This window comes from Salmo salar, chromosome ssa06 (genome assembly GCF_905237065.1).
Source record: "Salmo salar chromosome ssa06, Ssal_v3.1, whole genome shotgun sequence".
NCBI lineage: Eukaryota > Metazoa > Chordata > Actinopteri > Salmoniformes > Salmonidae > Salmo > Salmo salar.
Window position 1 is genome coordinate 20,683,933 of NC_059447.1, and position 26,227 is coordinate 20,710,159.

At 44.7% G+C, this 26,227-nt stretch overlaps 1 protein-coding gene across 1 annotated transcript in view; it reads left to right on the forward strand.

Moving 5' to 3' along the window:
- Positions 1-60: 60 nt before the first annotated feature.
- The window catches only part of LOC106606569 (ATPase family AAA domain-containing protein 5), a 28,159-nt gene continuing 1,992 nt past the window's right edge, over positions 61-26,227 (forward strand). Inside the window, exons 1-21 of the mRNA XM_014202858.2 lie at positions 61-494; positions 702-764; positions 881-2,640; positions 2,964-3,054; positions 3,180-3,344; positions 3,618-3,756; positions 4,180-4,246; positions 4,370-4,551; positions 5,511-5,659; positions 5,780-6,251; positions 6,402-6,498; positions 7,741-7,823; positions 8,034-8,167; positions 17,071-17,227; positions 17,878-18,057; positions 18,244-18,483; positions 18,624-18,688; positions 18,925-19,114; positions 19,210-19,373; positions 19,554-20,557; positions 20,852-21,007. Of these exons, the coding sequence (XP_014058333.2) occupies positions 714-764; positions 881-2,640; positions 2,964-3,054; positions 3,180-3,344; positions 3,618-3,756; positions 4,180-4,246; positions 4,370-4,551; positions 5,511-5,659; positions 5,780-6,251; positions 6,402-6,498; positions 7,741-7,823; positions 8,034-8,167; positions 17,071-17,227; positions 17,878-18,057; positions 18,244-18,483; positions 18,624-18,688; positions 18,925-19,114; positions 19,210-19,373; positions 19,554-20,557; positions 20,852-21,007 (5,546 nt within the window). The 5' untranslated portion in view covers positions 61-494; positions 702-713. The remainder of the gene's footprint in view (positions 495-701; positions 765-880; positions 2,641-2,963; positions 3,055-3,179; positions 3,345-3,617; positions 3,757-4,179; positions 4,247-4,369; positions 4,552-5,510; positions 5,660-5,779; positions 6,252-6,401; positions 6,499-7,740; positions 7,824-8,033; positions 8,168-17,070; positions 17,228-17,877; positions 18,058-18,243; positions 18,484-18,623; positions 18,689-18,924; positions 19,115-19,209; positions 19,374-19,553; positions 20,558-20,851; positions 21,008-26,227) is intronic.

Genomic DNA, 26,227 nt, shown 5'->3' on the forward strand with positions numbered 1-26,227 from the left:
ACGTGGGGTGGAGCCTTGCGGTCAAAACATCAACAACTGTTCGTGACGTGTACATGTTCTGCCACTGTGAGTTGGTGACGCTGAAGCACAAGTCAATTTGGCGCCCTTTGGCTAGACGAGTCACGCGGGATTTTTGGAAAACTGAAGCCAAACTACCAGTGTACCCAATATACGGAATTATTGCATATATATGTGTGTAATTCGTCGTTAATATCTAGAATTTACTTTGCAGTTACATGTTAAAACTTCGTTGTAGTTTCGTTACGCGTTTTGGACAGCTTGCTAGCCGACTATTTTCCAACTAACTAACGTTAACCATGCCATCAAACAATAGTCGGATATAGCTAGCTAGCTAGCTAGCTAGATATTATATTAAGATATTTATTTCCGTAGACAGACAGACAGTTAGATAGCAAGCTATCAACTTTGCCACACAATGACAGTTAGCGTAGCTTAGAGGTTGTGTCTTCTAGAGGGATCAAGGAGAAGAGCTGGTAAGTTGTGTTATTTTGTTTTAGCTTACTTACGTTACCACATTCACCATTGACCTGTCACTTAACTAGCTAGTTATATCTATACAGTTGCTGCTTTTCTGGTTAACTGACTACTACTAGTTAGTAGGTAAGTTACCAAAGTACTTAACTGAACCAGAATGCCCCAACTAGTTAGTCACTGCAACTAAAACCATTTAATTATTTTAGGTCAGTGAAATTATGGCTGGTGTCGTTGCTATGGCATCTGTCATTGAAGATTTTGAAACTCAGGTATGTCCAACCAAATTCCATCTGTCTACAGAAGCCTGTGTCAACGCATTGGATACATTTTTTTAATTGCATAGTTTTAATAATTGGGAGCGTAATCATCTCACCTTGTTTTACAGCCATGCAAGAGATCACACAAAGATGCCCATGCTCCTCCTGTCAAGATGATCACAAACTACTTTTCCCCTGTGGTCAAGCCCATGGAGATGGAGAAACCCTTCTCCCCACCCAGGTCCAACAACATCATGGATTACTTCAGCCGGAAGACCACACCAGTTAGAGAGAAAGGTAGTACCCCAGAGCAGACTAAGGAGAACCGCTTGGGGCCCCAGCCCTCTAAATCACCAGCCAGCCTAGACAGCCCTGTGAGGTTGCCAGCCAAGTCCCCTCAGAAACAGGGCAGGAAGCCCATCAAAGTTGCCTGGCAGTTACAGGAGACTGATGCTGATGCAGGTTCCACTGAGACGGAGGGGTGTGTGGTCTTAGAAGGGCCAGGAGATGGTGAGGGGTCAGAGGGCAACGTATTGAGCAGCAGCTGTGGCTTCCTGGGTAGTGACACAGCTGCCCTGCTGGCCCAGTTCAGTGCTGATGCTGGCATGGCTGGAGACACCTGTGGTAAGAATGACCCTGGCGCGGCATGTCCTGAGAAGGCTCAAAAAGACAATCATCCCAAGGTGGACTCTAAAAAAAGGGCTCCTGCAAACAAAAAGGAAAGTTGCGACGGTTCTAAAATACCTAGAAAAGACAAGGTGACTGTCAGTAAGGCTAAAGCCAAGCAGCAGCAGGAGGAGGATAAGGAAACGGAGGAGGATGTGCCTGAGGTCCAGGAGGCTGAGCTCTCTTTGTGTAATGCAAGCTTAGAGGTGAACGTGGGTGAGGCGTCTCAGTTGAACGGGAGCACCGTCACCATCTCCTTTGAGGACTTCCTGCAGACTCAGGGCCAGGGAGAGGAGAAAGTGGGGGAGAAAAGCGGAGTCGAGCCAGAAGACACGTTGGATGTACCCAAAGCCAATGAGTTTTGTCCCCTGCAGATATCTCCTCGAACCCTCACCATCCAAGCTGAGGTGCACACCATTTCCCCTGGCCACGAGCCAGTCCTGGTTGCAGAGAAAAAGATGGCCTCCATCTTCTCCAGGGAAAAAGAGGGGAGCCTAGCACCTGTAGTGGTGAAGACCGCTTCCTCTCCTCGTCCCCAGTCTAGACCGGAGCTGCCTGCCCCCAAAAGGAAGTCCAACGTGGTCCTGCAGGAGGAGGACCTGGAGCTCAGTGTCGTTGAGTCTGAATCATCCACTCCCATGTGCAGCCAGACTAAGCGGAAGCAGTTCATGAATGCTTTCAAGCAGCCAGCCAAGCCCGGCAAGGGCCCTGGGAAACAGCCTGTGGACAAGGCCTTGGGGGAGGCTGGGGAGGAGGCTGCTGAGGAGGAGAACCACTCTGCTGCCCCAACACAGGAGCAGCCAGGTAAAAATGCAGCTAAGAAAAAAACGCAGAGAAGAGGGAGGAAGAAGGCCTTGAAGCAGGAGTCAGTTCCCTCACCTGCGGCACAAGAAGACCATGTTCCCATGGAGACTGACACTGTGGAGACTGATTTTAAACCCAAAGGGGAGTCCAACACTGATGCTAAACCTGAAGCAGAGCCTACCACCTCCACACCAACAACAGTCAGGAGGTCCACCAGGGAAGCCCCTCGCAGGCAGACACCTCTTGTTGATCCAGTAACCCCAGTGAGGAAAACAAAAAAAGAAAGGGTGAAAGATGTTGCAGCAGTCACAGAGGACTGCCCGGTCCAGATGTCCACCCCGAAGTCAGACAAGTCCAGACACAGGGTGTTCAGAGCACAGATGGTCTGTCCACCAGACAAGACAGGAAGTCCCATCAGGTGAGGGATGGCCAAGATGTCTTTAAGCATAGTTTTTAATTGTCTCGCTTTTGCATCCTGTTGGTCAGTAACAGAGAGGCAATAGGTTTGGACATAGATTGACTCGTCCACAATGGAGGCCTGTCCCTAGTCTGGACACTGCTTTAAAGGCAGGACGATACATTACTACAGACAGTAGTGCTTTAGCTTCATGCTGACTTTGTAATATCTAGTTTGCATTGTATATGTTTGAAAATGTAAATGTTGGGCATTTCATTTGTTTTTGCTGTTTTTACTGCCTTTGCATAAACTATTATCACTTTATTGTTACCTTGAACCTTCAGGATGAAATTTACCAGAGTCGTCTTCCTAAGCTCTGCATCAAAGTCTGAGGGTGGAAGTGATATTGAGATCTTGAGTCCCCTAGCTACTAAGGTAGCCTCTGTTTTTATCAGTTGGAATATGAAACCGATGTTTTGAATTAGCAGTTATAATTCAGCACACACTTTCCTTTCACTTGTAGTTTTTCTTCTTAAACCCATTTGAATCCTCTTGATCAGGAATCCAATGCATCCAAAAAGAGAAAAAAGGCGAAGAAGTTGGTGGAGAAAGCCCGGGAGATGCAGCATAGTAAAAAGGCAGCCGTGGACAAGGAGGGTCAGAGGTCTTTACGACGCTCCTCCCGGAGCCAGGTCTCAGTCAAGAAGAGCTACAGTGAAGACGAGGTACACTACAGTCCTAATGACATTTCAGTTAAAGATTGTAGGTTTTTCCTTACTTGGGAGAAAATGTTCTACTCTCGCTCAGTTGTACTGTACAATTCATGCTCCATTGATAACAGTTGTCATATTAGAGATGATGCATGTACTTTTCAATCAACCTGACTGTCTTGTTTCCTGTCCATTTCTCCAACTGTGAGACGAAGCAGAAGTACAGAAAGGCATTGTTTCATAGATAACCCGCTAACCCTTTATTTTTGCGAACCACTGTTTGTGCAGGACTCAGTGGTTTGTGTGGAGGATAGCCAGGATGGCTCTGCTCCGACTGCCAAGGAGAAGGGCAAAGCTCAGAAACGCAGTCTAAATGATGTATTGGGGAAAAAAGCACCTGCCAGCAAGGAGGCCAATAATCCAGCAGGTACTGTATCACTGTTGTTGACATAAGCCGTAACATGATTATAGAAAGAATCTATAATTTGCTCACCCTGAGGTGTTCTGGCTACAGGACGTACACAGGCTGTAGTTATTTTTTAGAAAGGGGATTTTTGACATTGCACAATTTATTTTCAAAGCCTGGAGGAGAAGGGGAAGTGTATTATTTGTGTAGCGTGACAAGGTGAAAGCCGTACTTTGTTATGATTGTTAATTAAGCATTTAATTGTTTAAATCATTATATTTGTTAAATGTCATTTGTATTTTGTGCACATATACTTGATGAAATCTTGTCTTATACGGGCTGAGCACCAATTGCTGTATGATTATGATTTTATTTATTTTTGGTATATGTATGTATAGAAGGACACTAACATTAATGTTTTGTGTATTTTTTTACCTTCCAAAGTGGCTCCCATGTTCCTTGGGAAAAAAGCACAGAGGACATCAGTCATATCCATCTTTGATGATCGCAGGTAAGCTTATTACAGACTTGCAGCTTATTACCAATAACACCGTTTGGTCTATATTCAACATTTTTGCAGACCTCAACAAGACCTTTGACCTTACACCCCTATTGTGCCTCTTACCCTTTCTAGCCGTGATGATTCAGAGAACTCTCAGGGTGATGAACAGTTCCGAGCCCGCAGAGACTTCCTGAAGAGTGGCCTCCCAGAGTCCTTCAAGAAGCAGATGGCCAAAACCGTTGCCACCAATGAGGCCTACGCAGTCTCCTGCTCCTCCTTCCAGCCTGTAGTGCATGTGCTGCAGATGTCACAGGGTGTGTGTTTTCTCCTTGCTATTTCTGTCCCTTCCATACAAGTGTACTTATTGGTTTTTATAAAGCATAAAGGTTGCAACACACTGATGTTTAGATTTTTTGAATGGCCATTTTTACTGACGTAAATCTTAAGAAACTGAAAGATAATGAGTGTGCACTGCACTGAGATTTTTATTACCGTAATTTCCGGACTATAAGCAGCAACTTTTTTCCCACGCTTTGAACTTCGCGGCTTAAACAATGACGGGGCTAATATATGGATTTTTCCCGCTTTCAATTTTTTTTTTCACAAAAAAACACATTCTGTGACGTGCTCAGTTTTTTGGCGGCATGAAGCTTTCATTAGACCAATGAAATTGCCGAACGGGTTAAGGTCAAACAACTTTTTTTGTTTACTGTTTAGATTAAATCGAGCGCTCTCAAACTTCCCATCATTCTGATTACGGTAGTCATTTTGTCAACCTAATCATGGCAAAGACACGGAGAAATGCATATGATGCAGCTTTCAAGTTGAAGGCGATTGATCTGGCTGTTGGAAAAGGAAATAGAGCTGCTGCACGGGAGCTTAGTCTTAATGAGTCGATGATAAGACGTTGGAAACAGCAGCATGAGGAATTGACTCAGTGCAAAAAGACAACTAAAGCTTACTGCAAATTTTTTATTTTTTGTTACAAGCCGTGTTTCGTTAAAGCCTGTGTAAAGTTCATTTGTTTCAATGTACCGGTAGGCACCTGCGGCTTATAGACATGTGCGGCTTATTTATGTTCAAAATAATTTTTTTTTTAAATTCAGTGGGTGCGGCTTATATTCAGGTGCGCTCAATAGTCCGGAAATTACGGTAAGTAATTTGTGTGCCATAACTGGGATTTGAACTGGAAACAGCCTTTTCACCGCGCTTCCTGTTCAAGTGTTCCCTCTGTGTTTTCCATCTAATTACGTTTTTCTTGGCCCTTTGACAGAGTGTCCCCTCTGGAGTCTACCATGGCCTGTTTCTCCTCGCTTACACTTCCTGAAGGAGCTTCGATGTCAACCATCAAACCAGCTTCCATCCCTCGATAGTTCCACTTGCTGTAAGACTGAGCCAGCCTCCAGAGCCCACACTGAAAGGGTATGTTGTAATATTATTTTACACATTTCATATTTCACTGGTAATATTCCATGTAATATTTACAAGTGTAGTTTTGTTTGTTAATCAACTTTAGATAACTGAATAATTTGTTCTCAACAGGGGTCTGGCTGGCGAGAAGATTTCGCTGAGCCCATTCGTAAGCTCCTAATGGGGGAGATCAGTGCATCCAACCCTCCTTTCCCCGTCCAGCGGTTTCTCACACGCTTCCTGGAGAGGCGGACGGACCACCTCCAGCAATGCACAGCTTCAGAGGCAGACCCCGGTACCAAACTCTCCAGCAGTGCCCCAGCATCGACCGAGCCTGTGGGGGGAAAGAGGAAGAGAGTGGAAGAGGGTGAGGGGGCCGTGGGAAAGGTGGCCAAGAAGCAGAGGTCCAGGAGGTCAGAGGAGAAGATCATTGTGATCGAGGGGGACACCATCTCCCCCGAACCTAAGCCACCCAGGAGGGGAGGGCGAGGGAGGAGGCGCAAGCAACAGGAGAACGAGGAGATGAAAACACCACTCCCCTCCCAAAAGGACCCTGTGTTACTCCTGGAGGACTCGCCACTGGCTAGCAACTCTGTCAAAGATGGTAAGAGGGCAAATAAGAAAAGTAGTTCTCTGTAAAACCTCATATCTTGTAGTATCTGTGGTAGCTGAAACATGGCCTTTCAGTTAGATGCTTAAATGTGCTTCCTTTTCATAACATTACAACTAGTAACTGCTTTTTTTATTCCACCAGACTTCGTAAAAGAGGATGCGTTGTGGACAGAGAAGTACCAACCACAGCACTCCAATGACATCATAGGCAACACTGCCTCAGTCAGGAGGCTGCACAGGTAAGGGATTGTGGTGTATCTACTGAATGACTCAACTGAATAGCTCAGTAGCTAGGTGTACTAGGCACCCTGCTGGCTCTACACAGGTATTACAGATATACAGTACATGACCAAAAGTATGTGGACACCTGCTCGTCAAACATCTCGTTCCAAAATCAACGGCATTATTATGGAGTTGGTCCCACCTTTGCTGCAAAATAGCCTCCACTTTTCTGGGAAGGCTTTCCACTAGATGTTGGAACATTGCTGCGGGGACTTGCTTTCCATTCAGCCATGAGCATTAGTGAGGTTGGGCACTGATGTTAGGCCTAGCTCGCAGTCGGCAATCCAATTCCTCCCAAAGGTGTCTGTGCAGGCCACTCAAGTTCTTCCACACCAATCTCGACAAAACATTTCTGTGTGGACTTCGCTTTGTGCACAGGGCATGCTGAAACAGGAAAAGGCTTTCCCCAAACTGTTGCCACAAAGTTGGAAGCACAGAATCGTCTAGAATATCATTGTTTGCTGTAGCGTTAAGATTTCCCTTCACTGGAACTAAGGGGTCTAGCCTGAACCATGAAAACAGCCCCAGACCATTTATTCCTCCTCCACCAAACTTGACAGTTGGCACTATGCATTCGGGCAGGTAGCGTTGGCAGTGCGCATGATGATCTTAGGCTGCTTGGCCATGAAACCCATTTTCATAAAGCTCCCGACGAGCAGTTCTTGTGCTGACGTTGCTTCCAGAAGCAGTTTGGAACTCGGGAGTAAGTGTTGCAACCGAGGACAGATGATTTTTACGCACTTCAGCACTCGGCGGTCCCGTTCTGTGAGCTTGTGTGGTCTACCACTTCGCGGCTGAGCTGTTGTTGCCCCTAGACGTTTCCACTTTACAATAACAGCACTTAGAGTTGACCGGGGCAGCTCTAGCAGGGCAGAAATTTCAAGAACTGACTTGTTGGAAAGGTGGCATCCTGTGACGCTGCCACGTTGAAAGTCACTGAGCTCTTCATTAAGTCCATTCAGCTGCCAATGTTTATCTATGAAGATTGCATGGCTGTGTGCTCGATTTTATACACCTGTCAGTGACGGTGTGGCTGAAATAGCCGAATCCACACATTTTAATGGGTGTCCACATACTTTTGTGTATGTAAAAGGTATGAATCAATGGCTTTATGAGCTTTATTGAAAGCCCTTGTGTATTACATGCCATTAATTCAATGAATTTATCATGTAATTTTGCATAAACCAATCCGTTTGCAGTTGGCTGAGGGAATGGAAGCTCAGAGCTGACCGGGAAGAGAGGAAAAAACAGAAGGAAAAGAAACAGGAGGATGACAGCAATGGTAAGAGATGGTCACCTTGGAAAAAATGGTGGAGCCCTCTATTCTAAGATTTTGCTCTTGTATTTTCAGATAGCAGTATGACTGTTTGAGCACGAACACATTTTTCCCTCCTTTGAAATAGTTACATCATCCTATATAAAAGTAACTTTTTTTCAAAGTTACCACAGAGTAAACCTAAAGCAGCCTGATGTTCCCCTCTTGGCCACACAGACTCATGGGACACTGAAGACGGGGACTCTCAGGAGGTGGAAGACTTTATGTGTAACACGCTGCTGATCACTGGTCCCACGGGGGTCGGCAAGACCGCTGCCGTCTATGCCTGCGCCCAGGAACTCGGCTTTAAGGTCTGTTCACGCTTTACTCCACTTGCCTAACACAGCGGTCACCAACCTTTTATGCTTTGTGACCCACTGGTCTATTAAAAAGCTTTTTTTTATTTTTTTATCATGATGTTTCTGCATACAAATTTGAATGTACTTATTTTACACCCTCAATCAATCAAATGTATTTATAAAGCCCTTTTTACATCAGCAGATGTCAAAGTGCTATACAGAATCCCAGCCTAAAACCCCAAACAGCAAGTAATGCAGATGTAGAAGCACAGTGGCTAGGAAAAACTCCCTAGAAAGGCAGGAACCTAGGAAGAAACCTAGAGAGAAACCAGGTTATGAGGGGTGGCCAGTCCTCTAATGGCTGCGCCAGGTGGAAATTATAAGAGTACATGGCCATTAAGGCCAGGTTGTTCTTCAAGCTGTTCAAACTTTCATAGAGGACCAGTAGGGTCAAATAATAAATCAAATAACATTTTATTGGTCGCGTACACACATTTAGCAAATGTTATTGTGGGTGTAGCGAAATGCTTGTGTTCCTAGCTCCAACAGTGCAGTAGTATCTAATAATTACAGTGGTTGTGGAGTGCAACAGGTCAGCACCTCAGGAGTAAATGTCAGTTGGCTTTTCATAGCCGAGCATTCAGAGGTTGAGACAGCAGGTGCGGTAGAGAGCGAGCGAGTCGAAAACAGCAGGTCCGGGACAAGGTAGCACGTCCGGTGAACAGGTCAGGGTTCCATAGCCGCAGGCAGAACAGTTGAAACTGGAGCAGCAGCACAACCAGGTGGACTGGGGAGAGCCAGGTGCCATCAGGCCAGGTAGTCCTGAGGCATGATCCTAGGGCTCAGGTCCTCCGGGAGGGAGAGATGGAAAGAGAGAATTAGAGGAATCATACTTAAATTCACACAGGACACCAGATAAGACAGGAGAATATACCAGATATGAGACTGACCCTAGCCCCCCAGCACATAGACTATTGCAGCATAGATACTGGAGGCTGAGACGGGTGGGTCGGGACACTGTGGCCCCGTCCGACGATACCCCCGGACAGGACCAACCAGGCAGGATATAACCACACCCACTTTGCCAAACACAGCCCCCACACCACTAGAGGGATATCAACAAACCACCAACTTACTACCCTGAGACAAGGCTGAGTATAGCCCACGAAGATCTCCCCACCACACGAGCCCGAGGGGGCACAAACTGGAAAACCGGACAGGACGATCACATCAGTGACTCAACCCACTCAAGTGACGCACCCCTCCTAGGGACGGCATGGAAGAGCAATAGTAAGCCACTGACTCAGCCCCCGTAATATGGTCAGAGGCACAGAATCCCAGTGTAGAGGGGAGCTGGCCAGGCAGAGACAGCAAGGTCGGTCCGGTGCCTTGCCGTTCACCTTTGCATCCCTGGGCCAGACTACACTCAATCCTAGGACCCACTGAAGAGTTGAGTCTTCAGTAAAGACCTAAAGGTCGAGACTGAGTCTGCATCTCTCACATGGATAGACAGACTATTCCGTAAAAATGGAGCTCTATAGGAGAAAGCCCTACCTCCAGCTCTTCGCTTTGAAATTCTAGGGACAATAAGGAGGCCTGCGTCTTGTGACTGTAGTGTACGTGTAGGTATGTACAGCAGGACCAAATCTGAGAGATGGGTAGGAGCAAGCCCATGTAATGCTTTGTAGGTTTTTATTTTATTTATTTTTGTTTCACCTTTATTTAACCAGGTAGGCAAGTTGAGAACAAGTTCTCATTTACAATTGCGACCTGGCCAAGATAAAGCAAAGCAGTTCGACAACATACAACAACACAGAGTTACACATGGAGTAAAACAAATATACAGTCAATAATACAGTAGAAAAATAAGTCTGTACAATGTGAGCAAATGAGGTGAGATAAGGGAGGTAAAGGCAAAAAAGTCCATGGTGGCAAAGTAAATACAATATAGCAAGTAAAACACTGGAATGGTAGATTTGTAGTAGAAGAAAGTGCAAAGTAGAAATAGAGATAATGGGCTGCAAAGGAGCAAAATAAATAAATAAATACAGTAGGGGAAGGGGTAGTTGTTTGGGCTAAATTATAGATGGGCTATGTACAGGTGCAGTGATCTGTGAGCTGCTCTGACAGCTGGTGCTTAAAGCTAGTGAGGGAGAAGTGTTTCCAGTTTCAGAGATTTTTGTAGGTCGTTCCAGTCATTGGCAGCAGAGAACTGGATAGAGAACTGGAAAGAGGTTAGCAGTAAAACCTTGAAATCAGCCCTGGCCTTAACAGGAAGCCTGTGTAAAGGCTAGCACTGGAGGAATATGATCAAATTTGGGGTTCTAGTCAAGATTCTAGCAGCTGTATTTAGCACTAACTGAAGTTTTATTTAGTGCTTTATCCGGGAAGCTGGGGAGTACTGCATTGCAGTAGTCTAATCTAGAAGTGACAAATGCATGGATTAGTTTTTCTGCATTTTTGGACAAAAAAAGTTTCTGATTTTTGCAATGTTACGAAGATGGAAAAAATCTTTCCTTGAGGTAGTATTGATATGTTTGTCAAAAGAGATCAGGGTCCCCAGTAACGCCGAGGTCCTTCAGTTTTATTTGAGACAACTGTATAACAGCAGGTCTTTGTTTCTTGGGACCGAGAACTAGCATCTCTGTTTTGTCTGAGTTTGAAAGTAAAACATTTGCCGCCACCCACTTCCTTATGGCTGAAACACAGGCTTCCAGGTTAGGGAATTTTGGGGCTTCACCATGTTTTATCGAAATGTACTGTTGTGAGTCATCCTCATAGCAGTGAAAGTTGACATTGTGTTTCCGAATGACATCATCAAGAGGTAGTGTGCGTGTATATATATATATATATATATATATATATATAGAGAGATAGATAGATAGATAGATAGAGAGATAGATAGATAGATAGAGATATAGATAGATAGATAGAGATATAGATAGATAGATAGAGATATAGATAGATAGATAGATAGAGATATAGAGATATAGATAGATAGAGATATAGAGATATAGAGATATAGATAGAGATATAGATAGATAGAGATAGATATATATATATATAGAGATATGATATAGATATAGATATCTATATAGATAGATAGATAGAAAACAATAGTGGTCCTAAAACAGAACCTCGAGGAACACTGAAACTTACAATTGATTTTTCAGAGGACAAACCATCCACAGAGACCAACTGATATCTTTCCGAACGATAATATCTTTGCTCCTAGACAAATGAGGGTTTCCAATCTCTCCAAAAAAAGGTGCTGATCGATGGTGTCAAAAGCAGCACTAAGGTCTGGGAGCACGAGAGCCTATGCAAAGCCTTGGTCTGACGGCATTTAAAAGGTCATTTACCACCTTCACGAGTGGCAAATGACCAGACTGATACATTTCGTATAATTTTTTATCTTCAGGAAGGCAGTGAGTTGCTGCGCAACAGCTTTTTCAAAAATGTTTGAGAAGAATGAGAGATTCGATATAGACCATTTTTAGTTTTTACATTTTCTGGGTCAAGGTTTGGCTTTTTCAAGAGAGGCTTTTATTACTGCCACTTTTAGTGAGTTTGGTACACATCCAGTGGATAGGAAGCCATTTATTATGTTCAACATAGGAGGGCCAAACACAGGAAGTAGCTCTTTACTTCTGCACCATCGAGGGCATCTTGACTGGTTGCATCACTGCCTGGTATGGCAACTGCTTGGCCTCTGACCTCAAGGCACTACAGAGGGTAGTGCGTACGGCCCAGTACATCACTGGGGCCAAGCTTCCTGCCATCCAGGACACCTCTACCAGGCAGTGTCAGGAGACACAGAATTAAACAACTTGAGTGTCTCCATTTGATCCTAGGTCCTGGCAGTTCTGTGCAGACTCAGGACAATTAAAGTCACCCAAAATTAGAATATTATCTGCCATGACTACAAGGTCCAATAGGAATTCAGGGAACTCGGTGAGGAACGCTGTATATAGCCCAGGAGGCCTGTTAACCATAGAAATAAAAAGTGATTGAGTAGCAACATATCCGCCTTTGCGGCATGCGTGGGGGATATGGTCACTAGTGTAACCAGGAGGAGAGGCCTCATTTAACACAGTAAATTCATCAGGCTTGAGACATGTTTCAGTCAGGCCAATCACATCAATATTATGATCAGTGATTAGTTAATTGACTATGACTGCCTTGGAAGTGAGGGCTCTAACATTAACCTCTGTCAGGTATGTGGGTCAACAGCCAGTGGAATCGAGTGGCGCGATATTCAAAAACCTTAAAAATGCTGTAACTTCAATTTCTCAAACATATGACTATTTTACACCATTTTAAAGACAAGACTCTCGTTACTCTAACCACATTGTCCGATTTCAAAAAGGCTTTACAACGAAAGCAAAACATTAGATTATGTCAGGAGAGTACCCAGCCAGAAATAATCACACACCCATTTTTCAAGCTAGCATATAATGTCACAAAAACCAAAACCACAGCTAAATGCAGCACTAACCTTTGATCTTCATCAGATGACACTCCTAGGACATTATGTTATACAATACATGCATGTTTTGTTCAATCAAGTTCATATTTATATCAAAAACCAGCTTTTTACATTAGCATGTGACGTTCAGAACTAGCAAACATACCGAAAACTTCCGGTGAATTTACTAAATTACTCACGATAAACGTTCACAAAAAACATAACAATTATTTTAAGAATTATAGATACAGAACTCCTTTATGCAATCGCGGTGTCAGATTTTAAAATAGCTTTTCGGCAAAAGCACATTTTGCAATATTCTGAGTAGATAGCTCGCCATCACGGGCTAGCTAATTTGACACTCACCAAGTTTGGCGTTCACTAAACTCAGAATTACTATAAGAAAAATTGGATTACCTTTGCTGTTCTTCGTCAGAATGCACTCCCAGGACTTATACTTCAACCACAAATGTTGTTTTGGTTCAAAATAATCCATAGTTATGTTCAAATATCCTCTGTTTTGTCCGTGCGTTCAGGTCCCTATCCGAACGTTGACGCGCGGACGCATGTCGTGACAAAAAATTTCGGAATATTCCATTACCGTACTTCGAAGCATGTGAAACGCTGTTTAAAATCTATTTTTATGCGATTTTTCTCGTAAAATAGCGATAATATTCCGACCGGGAGACGTTGTTTTCGTTCAGACTGAAAGAAGAAAATGGTGTCTTCACGCGCACCGTGTCATTGTTCTCAGATCGACCACTATCCAAATGCGCTACTGTTTTTCAGCCAGGGACTGCAGAGTCATCATTCCCCGTTCTGGCGCCTTCTGAGAGCCTATGGGAGCCTTAGAAAATGTCACGTTACAGCAGAGATCCTCTGTTTTCGATAAAGAGCCTATAGAAGGCCAAGAAATGGTCAGAGAGGGCACTTCCTGTATAGAATCTTCTCAGGTTTTGGCCTGCCATATGAGTTCTGTTATACTCACAGACACCTTTCAAACAGTTTTAGAAACTTTAGGGTTTTTTCTATCCAAATCAAACAATTATATGCATATTCTAGTTTCTGGGCAGGAGTAATAACCAGATTAAATCGGGTACGTTTTTTATCCTGACGTGAATACTGCCCCCTACCCAAGAGAGGTTAAGTATCCCTATTTTGAGATGTGAGATATTACAATCTCTTTCAATAATGACAGGAATGGATAATGACAGGAATGGAGGAGGTCTTTATTCCGGTTTGCTAAGGTGAACACCATCATGTTTAGTGTTGCTCAACCTAGATTGAGGCACAGACACGGTCTCAATGGGGATAGCTGAGCTGACTACACTGACTGTGCTAGTGGTAGACTCCACAAAGCTGGTTAACAGCCTGCTGCCTGGCCTGCACCCTATCTCATTGGGGAGCTAGAGGAGTTAGAACACTGTGTATGTTGATAGATGAGAGCACCCCTCCAGCTAGGATGGAGTCTGTCACTCCTCAGCAGGCCAGGCTTGATCCTGTTTGTGCGTGAGTCCCAGAAAGAATTTGTAATTGGCCCTCTATCTTTTGGGAGGGGCAGAAAACAACATTTTTCAACCAGCAATTGAGTTGTGAGACTCTGCTGTAGAGCTCATCGCTCCCCCTAACTGGGAGGGGCCAGAGACAATTACTATATGCCGACACATCTTTCTAGCTAATTTACACGCTCCGAATAAGTGCACTAACTCTTTTGACTCATCACATGCTCTGCTGCTACTGTTTATCGATCTTGTGAACTAGTCACTTTACCCATATGTACATAAACTCAGCAAAAAAATAAACGTCCTCTTACTGTCAACTGCGTTTATTTTCAGCAAACTTAACATGTGTAAATATTTGTATGAACATAACAAGATTCAACAACTGAGACAAGCTGAACAAGTTCCACAGAAGTGGATATGTGTCCCTGAACAAAGGGGGGGGGGGTCAAAATCAGAAGTAGCAGTCACTATCTGGTGTGGCCACCAGCTGCATTAAGTACTGCAGTGCATTTCCTCCTCATGGACCGCACCAGATTTGCTAGTTCTTGCTGTGAGATGTTACCCCACTCTTCCACCAAGGCATCTGCAAGTTCCCGGACATTTCTGGGGGGAATGGACCTGGCCCCCACCCTCCGATCCAACAGGTCCCAGACGTGCTCAATGGGATTGAGATCCGGGCTCTTCGCTGGCCATGGCACAACACTGACATTCCTGTCTTGCAGGAAATCGCGCACAGAACGAGCAGTATGGCTGGGCGGCATTGTCATGCTGGATGGTCATGTCAGGATGAGCCTGCAGGAAGGGTACCACATGAGGGAGGAGGATGTCTTCCCTGTAACGCACAGCGTTGAGATTGCCTGCAATGACAACAAGCTCAGTCCGATGATGCTGTGACACACCGCCCTCCACCCCCAAATCGATCCCGCTCCAGAGTACAGGCCTCGGTGTAATGCTCATTCCTTCGACGACAAATGTGAATCTGACCACCACCCCTGGTGAGCCAAAACCGCGACTCGTAAGTAAAGAGCACTTTTTGCCAGTCCTGTCTGGTCCAGCGACGGTGGGTTTGTGCCCATAGGCGACGTTGTTGCCGGTGATGTCTGGTGAGGACCTGCCTTACAACAGGCCTACAAGCCCTCAGTCCAGCCTCTCTCAGCCTATTGCGGACAGTCTGAGCACTGATGGAGGGATTGTGCTTTCCTGGTGTAACTCGGGCAGTTGTTGTTGCCATTCTGTACCTGTCCTGCAGGTGTGATGTTCGGATGCACCGATCCTGTGCAGGTGTTGTTACACGTGGTCTGCCACTGCGAGGACGATCAGCTGTCCGTCCTGTCTCCCTGTAGTGCTGTCTTAGGTGTCTTACAATATGGACATTGCAATTTATTGCCCTGGCCACATCTTCTGTCCTCATGCCTCCTTGCAGCATGCCTAAGGCACGTTCACGCAGATGAGCAGGCACCCTGGGCATCTTTCTTTTGGTGTTTTTCAGAGTCAGTAGAAAGGCCTCTTTAGTGTCGTAAGTTTTCATAACTGTGACCTTAATTGCCTACCGTCTGTAAGCTGTTAGTGTCTTAACGACCGTTCTACAGGTGCATGTTCATTCATTGTTTATGTTCATTGAACAAGCATGGGAAACAGTGTTTAAACCCTTTACAATGAAGATCTGTGAAGTTATTTGGGTTTTTATGAATTATCTTTGAAAGACAGGGTCCTGAATAAGGGACGTTTTTTTTTTTTTTGCGCTGTTTATTTACCTCAATTACAGTACCTTGTTCCCTCTAAGCCTGCACGCAGCTCCCAAGTGGTTTCTTGCATCAAACAACAGTTTCAGTCACCTTATCTGAAGGACAAGTGGATAAACAGGTTATCAAGCCCTGCATGTTTTTTTTTTTTTCAAAAGTTTCATATAATGTAGGCCTACATTGAGCACCACACATTTTCTGCTACTGTAGCCTGAATGATAGAACAGCTGTTTCCATGTTAAAATGTTATGGGATGCATTTTGTTGGTGGTGGACCACTCTGGTAGGCCTACATTATGATCAAATAGCCACAGCCTACTCAGTGTTGACAGTAAATGCACGCTGGAAGTTGCACAGCATTTTCAAAATGTTCAAGTTTGTGCTCAGCAGACCTGAAATTTGCTCTGTGACGAAAAAAATTGAGGGAACATTGCTTGTGTCCCTGCACATCGGCTGGGTACTGGTACCCCGCGTTCATAGCCAAGTTATCAGTACTCATTGTGTATTTTATTCCTTGTTTTTGTCTTTCTATTAATTTTTCTCTCTGCATTGTTGGGAAGCATTTCACTGTTAGTCTACACATGTGACATACAATTTGATTTGAAAAGAGTCCATATATTTGTACCTTGTTTCACCAAGTAAGCTGACTAAGAACGCATTGTAATTTACAGCAATGACCTGGGGAATAGTTAGGGGAGAGGAGGGGGATGAATGAGCCAATTGTAAACTGGGGATGATTAGGTGGCCATGGTATGAGGACTACATTGGGAATTTAGCCAGGACACTAGGGTTAACACCTCTACTCTTACGTTAAGTGCCATAGGATCTTTAGTGACCACAGAGTCAGGGCACCCGTTTAATGTCCCATCCGAAAGACTGCACCCTGGGGCATTGGGATATTTAGACCAGAGGACATTTTTTATTTAACTTTTATTTAACTAGGCAAAGGAAAGCGTGGTTCCTACTGGTCCTCCGACACCACTTCCAGCAGCATCTGGTTTCCCATCCAGGGACCGACCAGGACCTACCCTGCTTAGCTTTAGAGGCAAGCCAGTAGAGGGATGCAGGGTGGGATTCTGCAGGGTGGGATTCTGCTGGGTGCCCTCAAATCTTTTAACATCTCTGTCTTAGCTAATATATTACACAGACAGTTATGTATGCTACTTTGAAGGCAGGAAGTCTAACCTGTGTCACCCTTCTCCAGGTGTTTGAGGTGAACGCGTCGTCCCAGCGGAGCGGCCGTCAGATCCTGTCCCAGCTTAGGGAGGCCACCCAGTCCCACCAGGTGGACATCCAAGGGGTCAACGCCCATAAGCCGTGCTACTTCAGCAGCTCCACCGCCAGGCCTGGATCCTCACCACGTAAGTTTAGAAGAGGTTTGCCTTTCTTCTTGCAGCCCAGTGTTTCTTTGAACAAAATAATCTCTTAGGACTGCTTTGATAGAAAGTAGATTTTATTTTTTATTTGACCTTTTATTTAACTAAGCAAGTCAGTTAAGATCCAATTCTTATTTACAATGACGGCCTAGGAACAGTGGGTTAACTGCCCTTGTTCAGGGGCAGAACGACAGATTTTTACCTTGTCAGCTCGGGGTTTCAATCTCACAACCTTTGGGTTACAAGTCCAACGCTCTAACCGCTGGGCTACCTCCCGCCCCAGACAGTTCTACACGATAAAATCGGCCTAAATCTATGCTATCTTCAGGTTACATGCCAGTTTCATTTTACACTTACATGTAAGTCATTTAGCAGACGCTCTTATCTAGAGCGACTTACAGGAGCAATTAGGGCAGGAGTAATTCGAATGAAATGCCTTGCCCAAAGATTCATAGACAGATTGTTCACCTAGTTGGCTTGGGATTCAAACCAGCAACCTTTCGGTTACTGGCCCAACCGTCTTAACCGCTATGCTACCTGCCGCCAGTTTCTTGAGTTATGTGACCCATAGTGTATAAAGTAGGATTCCTAAAGATCCAGGTTGACAGGTGTTGATTCTGTTGTCCATCTCCCAGGGAAAGTGTACTCTCCTCGAAGGGTAGTGTCCTCCCCCAGGAAGCCCCCCCAGTCCCCCCGTGGAGCCAAGAGGGGAGGCCTGGCCCCCACCTCCCTGGCCAACTTCTTCAAAATGGGCCGACCTGGTCCCACCAACAAGGAACCTGCCAGTGCCAGCCAAGACCAGAAGCAACCAACCGGTTAGAATGAATTCCTTGTCCTTCTTCCTCCCTAGCTTGAGGTTTGTCAGTCAGGTGTTAAACAGTCTAGGTCCTAAATTAAACACAGCAGGGAAGCTTTATTCCCCTCAGTTACTATTTTGGATAAACCCAAATCTAGTCTGCATACACACGTCAGAACTAAATATCAGTGTTATACTCTTCCAGCTGTTCCCAAGAAGACCAGTAAAGCCAAGGAGAGTTCCAGTAAGACGGAAGAGCCTCAGAACGGGGCAGCAGCCATCACCAAGGACTCCTCCTCCAGTGAAGAGCAGAGCAAGAAGACAGCCACGTCACTCATTCTCTTTGAGGAGGTGGATGTCGTCTTCGACGACGACTCTGGGTTCCTGGCTGCCATCAAAACGTTCATGACCACCACCAAGAGACCAGTGATCCTCACCACCAGTGGTGAGTGGGGGAGCAATCCACATTTCATGGTGGAAGACTAAGTTGTGGTTCATGGTTGTATGTTTGTACACTGTGTCAAATGAATAGCACAGACCAGAAGGTGGAATGCACTGTGAGTTGAACCTGTTTCTCTCTTCTAGATCCCACCTTCAGTACCATGTTTGATGGCTACTTTGAGGAGATCCATTTCAAAACCCCCTCAGTGGTAAGAAAACCAATAAACTACAAACCTATTTTTTTTGTGCTTTTTTTTTGGCTTCTTGTCAATGTACTCAACAGAATAATGTTGAAGGTATATTTTAAGCATGCTTTCTAGTTGCACAGGAAGAATGTTCATTTTATAATAGGAAACTCGTATTGTAATTTGCGTATGTTAGTGTGTAACTCCTTCATACAGGTACATGAGTGTGTGTGGTGGTAACACCTCTTTCTCCTATACAGGTGAATGTGGGGAGCTACCTGCAGCTGCTGTGCCTGGCTGAGAACATGCGTACGGACGCCCGCGACGTCTCCTCTCTGCTCCATCTGAACGGTTGTGACATCCGCCAGAGCCTTCTGCACCTGCAGTTCTGGAGCCGCTCCACAGGGGGGCGGAAGCTATCCCGTCCCCTCCCAGACTCAGCCCCCACAGGTGAGGGCAGAGTAATGTTCACTAAATAACTGTATAAACAACGCTGCCAATTAATACTGATGGTGATAAATGTTATTTTTATGTTGCATATTCAGCGACACATTTCCAGCCAAAGACAGAAGAAACTGCAGGTGGCTCTGTGGTGAGTAAGGGGGTGACCCCAGCAGGACCCCTGCCCCCCTGTGACACAGGCTGCACAGAGAGCATGCTGGGGCTGCTGAACATGGAGCCAGAGAGGGACATGCAGGATCTGTTCAAGGTTGGTTGTCAAAAGTCCATCTCTTTTCTCCTTGTTGTCTTAAGAGGACACTCAAGATAATTTTTGACCGGTCTCTTGTGGTATGATCTCTCATAATTACAATCCCTGTCAAACCACCTTCTCAGAGTCACTTTATTATCTGTAAGTTAGTGTGGAAGTATTAATGTATTGTCTCCTCAGAGTCAGTCCATAGTGGAGCCAGGTTGCTGGGAGCTGCTGACCACCAGCAAGAGGAGAGGAATGGACCTGCTCTACTCCAACATGGAGGCCCTGCTTCCCCTACCCAACTCACACCTCACTGTCACAACCCACAGGCGGCCACAGGAAGTGAGCAACCGGACACAGGAAGAGTCCAGCGCTGAGCCACAGGAAGTAGCCACTAGTATGAATAGTATAAAGCCAGAGATTGATCCACCACTACCACCTCAGACTAAGGTTGATCCACTGCCCCACCCCAGGCTCCAGCAGTTGGCAGAGGGGTCAGAGACAGACGGGAGCCCGGTGAAGGTGTCCTCTAGAATGAAGAAGAAGCAGCTGGGTACCCGAGAGGACCTGGACCCCTTTCACTCAGACTCTGATACCGACGACGCCTTCCTCTCCCTCCACACTAAACCACCTCCCAACCCCCCTCAGACACAGACGGAAGGGGAGGATAGTCAGGACGATTCTACCATCAACAAGGTTGAATTAGAATCTGTGAAGGCTAGAGAGGAAGAGGTAAAGGAGAAGGCCCCTGCCCCGGTGAGGATGAGGGTGCCGCTCACCCCGGAGCAGAGGATGAAGAGTGAGCCTGTGTCCCACTGCCTGGGCTCCCTGGCAGAGTTCCTCGACCACATGTCCCTCCTGGACTCCTCCCTTTGCCTCCACACCTCACCTGTAGGTGGCGCCAGACACACACACAGGACATTCGGCCTGAGAGCTGAGACTAAAGACGGGATGAATGACGAGCCCAGGGAGGAGTGCCATGGAGGGAGCTGGGTGGAGGGGGAGAGAGCGAGGGAGATCCAGGCTGCTGTGGAGGCTCTGAGCTTCCAGAGGTGCAGGGCTGGGGTGGAGGAGGCATGGGGTAAAGCTCAGGGTCTAGAGGGGGAACTGGGGAAGGAGGCTGTGAACGAGCTCACACTCCCTGTGGTCCCGCACAGACAGGGCTTCAGACTCACCCAGAACAGCCCCTGTGAACCAAAGTGAGTCTTCTTGTCTGTTTGTCCTTCACTGTATGGCTTCTAATGATCAGTTGGCAGGGTATTGCTTACTATAAAAAGTATTATGAATGTATCATTTATATGTAAAATATTGTATTCGCGTATTAATAATTGATTTGATCATTGAGTATAATTTTAGTATTCAACATTTCAAAGAAAAGTTTCATTTGGTAATAAATTGAACACATTTATGTATTACGCCCCTTTTACATCAGAAGTCATCATTAAATGCATTTTAAAGAATCTAACTTATCCTGTTTGCTGTTGTTCCTCCAGGGTTCTCCAGAGGAGGAGGAAGGTGATGGACATTCTACCCAGCCTAGTGGCAGGGACACTGGGTAACAGAGCTGCTGCAGCCCTGGACTTCCTTCCGTTCCTACGGACCATCTGCCGATCAGAGACGCTCAAGGAGAAGTTCAAGGTTAAACGCAGGTGAGAGGTCAGGGCTTATAGGTGCAGAGGTTAGGGGTAAGGTTAAGTGGAGGTGAGAGGTTAAAGGTTATGGATGTGGAAATCAGGATTAGAGTTAAACAGGGTTTTAGGGGGACGCCCAGCTCTGAACCACCCCAAATCTCTCATTCTGTATAGATTGATACCTAGAGACTAAGCTGCTCTCCATTCTGTATAGATTGATACCTAGAGACTAAGCTGCTCTCCATTCTGTATAGATTGATAATTACATACTTTTTAGTTTTTGTCTGTATACTGTGTACAAGACAGCCTAACCAATACTATTAAATCCTTGATATATATATATATATACATACATACATACATACATACATACATACATACAATGCCTTTGGGAAAGTATTCAGACCCCTTGACTTTTCCCACATTTTGTTAGGTTACAGCCTTATTCTAAAATGTGTGAAAAAAATATTTTCCCCTCATCAATCCACACACAATACCCCATAATGATCAAGCAAAAAATGTTTTTTTTACAAATGTATACAAATAAATAAACCTTTACATAAGTATTCAGACCCTTTACTCAGTACTTTGTTGAAGAACCTTTTGGCAGCGATTACAGCCTCAAGTCTTCTTGGATATGATGCTACACGCTTGGCACACCTGTATTTGGGGAGTTTCTCCCATTCTTCTCTGCAGATCCTCAAGCTTTGTCAGGTTGGATGGGTAGCGTTGCTGCACAGCTATTTTCAGGTCTCTCCAGAGATGTACCGATCGGGTTCAAACCCGGGCTCTGGCTGGGCCACTCAAGGACATTCAGAGCCTTGTCCCGAAGCCACTCTTGCATTGTCTTGGCTTTGGGCTTAGGGTTGTTGTCCTGTTGGAAGGTGAACTTTCGCCTCAGTCTAAGGTCCCGAGCGCTCTGGAGCAGGTTTTCATCAAGGATCTCTCTGTACTTTGCTCCATTCATCTTTGCCTTGATCCTGACTAGTCTCCCAGTCCCTGCCGGTGAAAAACATCTCCACAGCATGATGCTGCCGCCACCATGCTTCACCGTAGGGATGGTGCCAGGTTTCCTCCAGATGTGACACTTGGCATTCAGGCCAAAGAGTTCAATCTTGGTTTCATCAGACCAGAGAATCTTGTCTCATGGTCTGAGAGTCATTTAGGAGCTTTTGGCAAACTCATAGCAGGCCGTCATGTGCCTTTTACTGAGGAGTGGCTTCAGTCTGGCCACTATACCATAAAGGCCTAGTTGGTGGACTGCTGCAGAGATAGTAGCCTAGTGGTTAGAGTGTGGGGACAGTAACCGAAAGGTTTAATCAATGTTAGAATAAGGCTGTAACGTAACAAAATGTGGAAAAGGTCAAGATGTTGGCACTATTAAATTGCACCCCCTTTTGCTCTCAGAACAGCCTCTATTCATTGTGTCAAGTTGGATGTCCATTGGGTGGTGGACCATTCTTAATACACATGGGGAAACTTGAGCGTGAAAAACTCAGCAGAGTTGCAGTTCTTGACACAAACTGGTGCACCTGGCACCTACTACCATACCCCGGTCAAAGGCACTTACATTTGTCTTGCCCATTCACCCTCTGAATGGCATGTTACACAATCCATGTCTCAAGGCTTAAAAATACTATTTTAACCTGTCTCCCCCCCCATTCATTTACACTGATTTGAAGTGGCTTTAACAGGTGACATCAATAAGGGATCATAGCTTTCACCTGGATTCACCTAGTCTGTCATGGAAAGAGCAGGTGTTCCTGATGTTTTGTACACTGTTTTTTTTATTATTCAGGCATAATGTAAGGGTATATCATTTTGATAGTGCTGGACAGAGGAAGTATATGGTATTTGAGTTAAGCCTTCAAACGGTTATGTTATGCTCTCTCACTCTGTTAATATAATGGAATAGGGAAGCTGTCAGTTTTAATAATTCAAATCAAATTAAGTGGGTCCTTACATTTGTCCTATTTCACACATGTACAAGCACATGTGTGAATTGGATATTTGTTTTTTGCTTATCCCACCCCTGAGAAAACCCTGAGAGTGGGGTCGGAGCCAGGGATCAGCCATTATTGATGGTGACCCTGGCGCAATTAGGGTTAAGTGCCTTGCTCAAACACATCGACAGATTTTTCACCTAGTCAGCTTGGGGATTTGAACCAGTGACTTTTCGGTTACTGGCCCATCGCTCCTAACTGCTAGGCTACCTGCCACCCTTGATGCATGTTTCCATCCTCACTTCTGTTTCATACCCTAGGCTGTGGGTCTGAGGTATGTTTCAGAATGACAGTAGTTATTTTAATCTAGTTTGTTTATTCCATAGAAACCCACAGGTCACTGGGGTCACTTTTCTTCATGCTCACTCAAAGAATTGGAAGCTTTCCCATTAGATCTAGATTCCTGAGAACAACTCCAGCTGCTGTCGCACACTTCAAAATAATTTATCCAGATAACTTGACAATACTGTAATCATTTAGTTTGAGATGGATGATAGATGGACAGATGTAGTCTCAACAAGAAAGGTTGTGTGCTTTGGGTTTGCTATTGTACTCGGTGGCACCTCTTACGTGTAGTTTAACCTCTCTGGGGTATGTGGGACACTAGCGGGACGCTAGCGACACACTATTCAACAGCCAGTGAAATAGCAGGGCGCCAAATTCAAAACAACAAATCTCCTAATTCAAATGTTTCAAACAACTATTATATCCCATTTTAAGATACACTTCTCGTTAATCCAACCACATTGTCCGATTTCAAAAAGGCTTTACGGCGAAAGCATAACATTAGATTATGTTAGGACAACGCCTAGACAAGAAAAACCACACAGCCATTTTCCAAGCAAGGAGAGGCGTCACAAAAACCAGAAATGCAGCTAAAATTAATCACTAACCTTTGATGATCTTCATCAGATGGCACTCATAGGACTTCATGTTACACAATACATGTATGTTTTGCTCGATAAAGTTCATATTTATATCCAAAACCCCCATTTTACATTGGCGTGTAATGTTCAGAAATGTTTTGCCTCCCAAATCCTCCGGTGAATGAGCACATCAATTTATAGAAATACTCATCATAAACGTTGATAAAATATTCAACCGTTATTCAAAGAATTATAGATACACTTTTCCTTAATGCAACCGCTGTGTCAGATTTCAAAAAAGCTTTACGGCGAAAGCAAATTTTCCAATAATCTGAGTATAGCGCTCAGATATCAAAACAAGCCATCCAGATAACCGCCATTTTGGAGTCAACAGAAATGACAAGAATTACATAAATATTCACTTACCTTTGATCTTCATTGGAATGCACTCCCAGGAATCCCAGTTCCAGAATAAATGTTTGTTTTGTTCGATAAAGTTCATCTTTATGTCCAAATACCTCAATTTTGTTTGCGCGTTCAGTCGAGTAATCCAAATCCACTGTGCTCGCGCAGTGAGTTCAGACAAAATCAAAAAAGTTTTATATTACAGTTCGTAGAAACATGTCAAACGATGTATAGAATCAATCTTTAGGATGTTTTTATCATAAACATTCCATAATATTCCAACCCGACGATTCCTTTGTCTTCAGAAATGAAAAGGAACACACCTAACTCACGGGAGCGCGCGAGATTGAGCTCATGTCATTTTCTCAGTCATCTGACTCCATATGCTCTTATTCTCTCCCCATTCACAGTAGAAGCATGAAACAACGTTGTGAAGACTGTTGACATCTAGTGGAAGCCGTAGGAAGTGCAAAATGACCCCATTGACACTGTGTATGAGAGAGACAATCACTTGAAAAACTACAAACCTCAGATTTCCACACTTCCTGGTTGGATTTTTTTTTCAGGTTTTTGCCTGCCATATGAGTTCTGTTATACACACAGACATCATTCAAACAGTTTTAGAAACTTCAGAGTTCTCTATCCAAATCTACTAATAATATGCATATCCTACCTTCTGGGCCTGAGTAGCAGGCAGTTTACTACGGGCACGCTTTTCATCCGGACGTCAAAATACTGCCCCCTACCCAAGAGAAGTTAAGCTGAGGGTGGAAATGGGTAGAAGGATGTCTGTTTGGGGCTCCTGAGTGGCGCAGCGGTCTAAGGCACTGCATCTCAGTGGAAGAGGCGTCACTACAGTCCCTGGTTCAAACCCAGGCCGTATCACATCCGGCTGTGATTGGGAGTCCCATAGGCCGGCGCACAATTGGCCCAGCATCGTCCGGGTTTGGTCGGGGTAGGCCGTCATTGTAAATACGAAATTGTCCTTAACGGACTTGTCTAGCTAAATAAAGTAATTTAAAAAATAAAAAAAAGTTAAATGTTAGTCTATGGATAGGATGTGGGTTAGTGCATTTCTAATCACCCCCAGAATGGCTTTCTCTGTAGCTCGTGTCTATAAAAGTCTGAGGTGTGAGGTTGTGTATAGGATAAATATACACTTGAAGTCGGAAGTTTACATACACTTAGGTTGGAGTCAATAAAACTTGTTTTTCAACCACTCCACAAATTTCTTGTTAACAAACTATAGTTTTGGCAAGTCGGTTAGGACATCTACTTTGTGCATGACACAAGTCATTTTTCCAATAATTGTTTACAGACAGATTATTTCACTTATAATTCACTGTTTCACAATTCCTGTGGGTCAGAAGTTTACATACACTAAGTTGACTGTGCCTTTAAACAACTTGGAAAATTCCCGAAAATGATGTCATGGCTTTAGAAGCTTCTGATAGGCTAATTGACGTCATTTGATTCAATTGGAGGTGTACCTGTAGATGTATTTCAAGGCCTACCTTCAAACTCTGTGCCTCTTTGCTTGACATCATGGGAAAATCAAAAGAAATCAGCCAAGACCCAAGAAAAGAAATTGGAGACCTCCAAGTCTGGTTCATCCTTGGGAGCAACTTCCAAACACCTGAAGGTACCACGTTCATCTGTACAAACAATAGTACGCAAGTATAAACACCATGGGACCACGCAGCCATCATACCGCTCAGGTACCGCTTCATCTCCTATAGATGAATGTACTTTGGTGCAACAAGTGCAAATCAATCCCAGAACAACAGCAAAGGACCTTGTGAAGATGCTGGAGGAAACAGGTACAAAGTATCTATATCCACAGTAAAACGAGTACTAGATCGACATAACCTGAAAGGCCGCTCAGCAAGGAAGAAGTCACTGCTCCAAAACCGCCATAATAAAGTCAGACTACGGTTTGCAACTGTACATGGGGACAAAGATCG